Raw genomic sequence first — 7,248 nt, forward strand, 5'->3', positions numbered from 1 at the left:
TCTGACTCTTACCGTCATCACATGCGTCGCTGTAGGAGCCCAACATGTATCCTGGTCTTCCTTTTTCTCTCTGCGCTAAAAGAAATTCGCGATCGCTTGCTTCCGTCATCATCTCCAAGGCATTCGAATGAGCCATATCGAAAAGGTTGTCCAATCCTTCGTTGAAGGCTTTTCTTTGCAGAACAAATTTTTCGTCCATGCGAGAAATACTTTTTTTTATGATTGTCCACCGATCGTGAAGTTTTTCCACAGCCTTGGTACTATGGCTGGTTTTTCTCTTTGGGATACGAGCTCTGACCCAAACTTGTTCTGCCGATTGAACCACCTTCCAGCAGCATTGTCGTATCGTGGAGCGAGATTGTGAGCGATGAAAAAATAATAGCTGCAGTACTTCTCGGTTACTCGGAAGTTTTCCACCGGTGAACCTGGTAATGAACTGACCGATCAACCACTTCTCAGTATCACTTCTCAAATCCATGGCACTATTGTATCCAGAGATGACAGCACAATATGTTTATAAACATTGAGGTAAAAAAAATCTGGCAAAGCATACTATGATATATGCCCTATCAGCATACCTGCTTTTCTGCTCAAATCAAGGTTTATCTGCAATATGAGTTCCGACAGCCAATTTCTGTTTTCCAAATCATTAAATCGACTTGCAGTCTTCAACAAAGTTGTTCATTATAGTTTTAAGTATAACATATTTTAATTTCATGCAAATCGGTTCATTAGGAAAAAAGTTAGAATGATTTTAGTGGGTCATCATTTTTTCCCATACTAATTTGACGAAAATCCCGAACAAAATTGAAATCGTTGGCGCGACCTCTAAACGTTGACCAATTTAGCTGATTCTTTGCACAGATGTTTGTTTTTGTGTTATGACCTGAAATAGGGGGTGGCCTATCAAAAATATCAATCTTTTTCCAGAATGAAACACCCTACTGTTCACTCGTACCTACAATCTACTCGTGGAAAGGAGATTAGCTGATAAGAGAGGATCGTGAGAGCTGTGTGTGAGAGTAGGTGAAGTACGATTTCGTGTGGAACATGTTTGGTGGTAGGGTGCTTCTATTTATGTTCAAACATACCGCCCACCTTGGAATCTCAGTGATTTCAATCTAATCTAAACACTTGTCTTCTTCAATACTGCTGCCGGTTCCACGACGTCAATGACGTGGACTAACTTCTCCTTCTTGATACTGCTACACTGCTACTACTGCTGGACGACTGCTACAGCCCAACTACTGCTGGCACGGAATGACTTCGATCTTCTTCTTCGACTGCCTGACTTGAGGTCTGACACGGGTGTGTCCACGGGTTGGCGACGGAAAGAACTATCTAAAAAATGAGAGGGTGCTTTTTAAACTATTTAACCCAACTATAAATCGACTTGCCTGGAGCGGAGGCCTCCTGGCCTCCGCGGGCGCCGAAGCACCAACGATGATTCCATATCACACGGATAAATTGCTTGGAAAAACGGATGTGTTGACCACCAAAACGATGACGATGCTCAGCGAGGCTCCAGTTTGGAAAATCATCATCCTACTTTACGGAAAGGAATTGCGACAAAGTCAGGAACGTATCGTAATGACAGACAGGTGCTGAACTTCACACATGCAGAACGATACAGGATGCCGATCACCAATGATGGATCAGCGAATTACGGACGGATGGACTGGACTTGGTAGACCTCAAGATGTTTCGGATTTCCGGAATTGGAAAATGATGTTGACAGTGGTTAGTTCTGGTCGCACTGAAGCACGAGCAGAGCGCTGTTTAATTTTGCTCGGAAGCAGAAAGATCGAAGTTGTCACTTATCGGTAGGATGCAAATTTTGGAAATTGCCCTTCGGTACAGACCGTCTTGCGTTTTGACAGTAACTACGCGAATGTTTCCATCTGAGCCAGCATGGATGTCAACCACACGTCCTAGCTTCCATTTCAGAGGCGGGAGGTTGTCCTCTTTCAACAGAATCAAGGTACCGATGGAGATGTTATCGCGCTTGCGGGTCCATTTTGTTCTATTGTGGAGATCGGAAAGGTACTGGACAGACCACTTCTTCCAGATTTGCAGAACATAGTCCTGAGCTCGCTGCCACATAGACAGCCGATTGTGCTGAATATTTTCCAACAATGGTTCTGCAATCGCTGTTAATGGTCGCTGGACGAGAAAGTGTCCAGGAGTTAACGCTTCGAAATCCGACGGGTCGTTACTGATCGGAGTGAGCGGTCGAGAATTCAGGATGGCTTCTATTTGTGGCAACACTGTAGACATTTCGTCATGCTGGAGCACTCTGTCGCCGATAGTGCGCTTGAAATGCCCTTTGAACGATTTCACCGCGGCTTCCCATAAGCCGCCAAAATTGGGAGATCTTGCCGGAATGAATCGAAACTCTATTCCTTCCTCTACTGCTCCGCGTGCAACAGAATCGTGGAATCCTTGATCCATGAATAACTGCCGTAATTCATCCAACTGACGCTTGGCTCCAACAAAGTTCAGGGCATTGTCGCACATGACTAGGGCTGGTCTTCCCCTGCGTGCCACAAATCGTTTGAAGGCAGCAAGAAAGGCTTCACTGGTCAAATCGCTCACCAGTTCAAGATGGACTGCCTTCGTTACAAGGCAGACGAAGATTGCGACAAAGTGTTTCCTAGGGAAGGATCTGCGGATTGGATAGCTAATCAGGAACGGTCCGCAGTAATCCACGCCTACGTTCAGGAATGGTGGCGCTGGAGATACACGTTCGGATGGAAGGTCAGCCATTAGCTGATCCAAAACCTTCGGTCTGTTACGGAAGCACTGGACGCATTCATGAATGACAGTGTTGGCTAGGCTTCTGATGCGTGTTACCCAGAATCGCTCCCGCACTGTGGACACAAGCAGCTGCATCCCAGAATGGAAGTTCTTGCGATGATAATAGTCTAGGACCAACTTGGCCAACGGATGACGGTGACACAGGATTATCGGATGCTTCCGACTTGCTGATACTGGTGCCTTTGCTAATCGACCTCCTATACGTAATACTCCATCAATGAAGATAGGGTTGAGCTTGTTCAACTTTGACGACGGGCTGATAGACTTTCCTTTCTCCAATGCAGCGAATTCCATCGGAAACGATTCTCGTTGTGCCAGTCGAACCAGGACTGCTAGTGCTTCTTCGTGCTCAGGATACCACAGGAAAGCAATACGCCTCTCATCTCTGTGCTGTGTATTATGGACGAAACGGCGTATTCTTGCGATCAATCGGACCAAGATAAAGAGCGACGAACGAAGGCTGAATATTTCACTGACTGGTTCCGATGTTGCTGGCAGTGCAACGATCTTTCTTTCCTCCAGGAGTGCTTGATCAACTTCTTCTTCTGGAACATTCGACGGCCATATACTAGCATCTTGGCGAAGCCACAGAGGACCTTCGAACCACAGCTTTTCATACTGTAACTGGGCTGGAATCATTCCTTGAGAGATAATGTCGGCCGGATTGTCTGCACCGGCTACATGCTTCCAGGAACTTCCCTTTGTAATGTGCTGGATTTCAGACACTCGATTCGCCACGAACATCTGCCATCTCGATGGCAAGGATGACAACCAGTACATCACGATCGTAGAATCGGTCCAAAAGTGGGCTGTGTGGTGGATACCGGTACTGCTGACGAACTTCTCGTACAGATGACTGAGGAGTAGCGCGCCTGACAATTCTAGTCGGGGTGTAGTTTGTTCCCTTTTCTTCCGCTTGAGATCCTCTAGAGGTGCAACTTTGGATTTCGCTGTGATGAGACGAACTTCCACTAATCCGCTGAATGTGGTACTCCGGAGGTACAGACATGCTCCGTAGGCTTTCTTGGACGCATCGCAAAAGCCGTGAATTTGAATTGAAGCAAGGTCCGTGCAGAACGCCACCCACCGAGGAATCGAAAGCGAATCTAAAGCCGAGAGATTTCTCCTGTATTCGATCCAGAAGTTCTGCATTGCTTCTGGTAGCGATTCATCCCAGTCACACTTCTGTCTCCATAAATCTTGCACGAACATCTTCGCAATGATGACGACTGGTCCCACCAGGCCAAGAGGATCGAATAATCGAGCCGTGTCCGCAAGTACATCTCGTTTGGTAATAACTGCATCTGCATTCCAGACGGGTGACCGAAATAGGAAGCAATCAGTGCTCGTATTCCACAGCAGACCTAATGTTTTGACAGAAGCGTTCGACATATCAAGGTCCAAGGCAGATTGATCATCTACGAGATGAGTTGGTAACTCAGCCAGAAGAGCACTGGAGTTGGAATTCCACTTTCTCAAGTTAAATCCACCCGAGGAGGTTAGCTCAACCATTTCCTTCACCAAACGGATAATGGCTTCGATGTCATCGGCTCCAGCCAACATGTCATCGACGTAAAAATCATTCTTCATCGCCTTCGCTGCAACGGGATACTTGTCGGACTCAAGCTCTGCTAGACGTTGCAAACACTTGGTAGCTAAGTAAGGTGTGCACGCTGTCCCGTATGTGACTGTAGTCAACTGGTAGATACGAATTGGCTCGTTCGGTGAGTTTCTCCACAAGATGCATTGAAGTCGTTGATCCAACAGGTACACCAGTATCATGCGGTACATCTTCTCGACGTCTGCAACAACTGCTATTCGATGGAGGCGGAAACGGAGCTGAATTGATGAAAGATCGTCTTGCACGACTGGACCGACCATTAGCGCATCGTTCAGGGAAACGCCCGTGGAAGTTTTGCAAGACGCATCGAACACCACACGCAGTTGGGTGGTGGTGCTGTCCGGCTTGAATACAGCGTGGTGTGGGAGAAAGTATATCGGGAAATCTGAATCGTTGATGCTCGTGAATAAAATCCTGGTACTGAGCTTTCAGATCTGGATTTGCTTCCAAGCGTCTTCCCAGGGCGAGAAAACGTTTAGTAGCGATTAGTTCAGATTCTCCAAGCTGTTGCATCACGAACTCCTTCTTCGGTAGGGACACTACAAATCTTCCACTGCTGTTCCGTGTTGCTGTTTCGTCGAAACCAGCTTCGCACGATGACTCTTCCACAGAATGGATGCTGCTGGATTTGCAGGATTCCAGCTCCCAAAATCGTGCTAACTGGTCTTGGATGTCCGCTAGTGTACATGAATATGACACTGCTTGAGGCGGATTTACTGGTTGATTTGGAATGGGACCAGACACGACCCAGCCAAAGACGGTGTTCTGCAGAGTTGGGCCGGTTTTCGATATCTTGCTGCGCCCATCGGTAAGGAGATCAAAGTAATACTCCGCTCCAGTGATGATATCGATGGGTCCTGGATCACTGAACTGCGGGTCTGCCAACACGATGCTGCTAGGAAGAATCCATTGACCGGTGCTGACCTTTCGAACGGGAAGTGTTGCTGTCAACTCTGGTAGCACATAGAACGGCATGTTTTCGGTATACGACGAAATATCACCAGATCGGGGAAAGATGAATGCCTTGACCATCCTTCGCGATATGGATTTTGATCCTCCAATTCCTTGGACCGCCAAATAATCCGGGAATCCTTGAAGTTTTAACCTTTGACAGAAATTGGTGCTCATAAAGCAATATTGCGAACACGAATCTAGTAAAGCTCTGGCTAGTCGTGTCGCTCCGTACTGATCTTTAACGCACACCACAGCAGTGGATAGCAGTACGTCTCGAGTACGGTTTTGGTTACTGATTGACAGTGAAATTGTGTTCTGACTAGTGCATGTCTGGTTTGTGGTGAACAGTGGTTTAGTGTTCTGCGAGAGTGTAATAGGGAGAGCGCTTGTGGAAGGTTGAGTGGTTTGGTTGGGTATAGACTGGCCTTGAGTGTGTGATTGTGTCTGGTGTTGCTGTTGGTTCGCTGATGAAGATTTCGCTTGCGACAAGACGGAGAATTTGACAGACTGATTTGAGTCATTGTGCAACAGGGAATGATGTTTCTGTTGGCAATGGTGGCAGGACCCCTTGACGCACGACTTCGACTGATGTCCTGCTGATAAGCAGTTGAGGCATAATTTGTTTCGTCGTGCCATGTCGTAGCGTTCGGGAACCTTCAGTTTCAGGAACTTGATGCAGCGGAATGCACTTGTTCCACGATTGAACTGCAGAATTACTCACTCCAAGCTTGGGCCGTTTCTCCTGGACTGGGATGGACTTCACGGGAGCGACTGATTGTAGTACGGAACAGTGTCCGCGCAGAAACTGGATTAGGTTCGTGTATGTGGGAACCTCTTTCGAGTTGTGATGTGTCTCCCAGTGTCGAAGAGTAGCGGAATCTAAGCGCGAGCAAACCATGTGTACTAATATGGTGCTCCAATTGGCGGTCTCCTCTCCGATTTTCTGCAGCATCAACAAGTGTTTCTCGAAATCACCAACCAGCTTACTCAGTGATTCGTAACTCTCCTTCTTCATAACTTCTACCGCAAACAAGGGATCCAAATGGGCCTTGACGATTAACTTTTTGTTTTCGTACCTCCGTTCCAGTGTTGTCCAAGCTACCTCGTAATTTACTTCGGACATCTCCACCGAGTTGATCTCTTGTAGAGCTTCGCCCGTCAGTGAAGATCGTAAGTACGAGAACCTATCCACAGCTGTCAACTGTTGGTTATTGTGTATCAAGCTACGGAAAGTGTCTCGGAAGGTGACCCACTCCATGAGTTGTCCACTAAAGTTCGGCAGTCTTATTTCAGGCACTTTTACTCTCGAACCATTGGCTGGAACGGCTTGCGGTACTGGTCGGGCATCAGGTCTAACTCCAACAAGATCAGACTTCGGCATTAACCTTGAAAGAGCAGCCTTCAAGTTGTAAAGGGTGATACGGTCAAAATTTGGTCAATATCAACTTGACGTATTTCTTTCAATTTTGCATTTAAAAAACCTGAACACCCCTCATTTTGAAGGTGTGTGTGTGTAGAATGTTGCTCCTATTTTGATTTTGGAATTCACTCTTCAGTTGTCAAAATGCCGTCCAAGCAAGAAGAGCAGCGTATCAAAATTTTGCTCGCGCATCGCGAAAATCCGAGCTACTCGCACGCAAAGTTGGCAAAATCGCTAAAAGTTGCCAAATCAACCGTTACAAATGTAATTAAAGTGTTTGGGGAACGTTTGTCGACAGCCAGGAAGTCTGGATCGGGGGGAAATCTAAAACCGGAAGCCGCTGAGACGACAAAGAGAGTTGCCGGTAGTTTCAAGCGAAACCCTAACCCCTCTCTCCGAGATGCCGCAAATAAGCTGGGTGTATCGTCTACAACCG

At 46.9% G+C, this 7,248-nt stretch overlaps 1 protein-coding gene across 1 annotated transcript; it reads right to left on the reverse strand.

Annotated features, from left to right (window-relative positions):
• Positions 1-1,779: 1,779 nt before the first annotated feature.
• Positions 1,780-6,650, reverse strand: LOC135704668 (uncharacterized). The gene is made up of 3 exons (XM_065226146.1): positions 6,114-6,650; positions 5,156-5,362; positions 1,780-4,782 (listed from the first exon to the last, which is right to left on the reverse strand). The coding sequence occupies exons 1-3, from the start codon at positions 6,648-6,650 to the stop codon at positions 1,780-1,782; spliced, it is 3,747 nt and encodes a 1,248-aa protein (XP_065082218.1).
• Between the last annotated feature and the right edge of the window lie 598 nt (positions 6,651-7,248).

Source organism: Ochlerotatus camptorhynchus, unplaced genomic scaffold (genome assembly GCF_037179485.1).
Source record: "Ochlerotatus camptorhynchus isolate MF236.1 unplaced genomic scaffold, CSIRO-AGI_Acam_v1.1 ptg000022l, whole genome shotgun sequence".
Lineage (NCBI taxonomy): Eukaryota > Metazoa > Arthropoda > Insecta > Diptera > Culicidae > Ochlerotatus > Ochlerotatus camptorhynchus.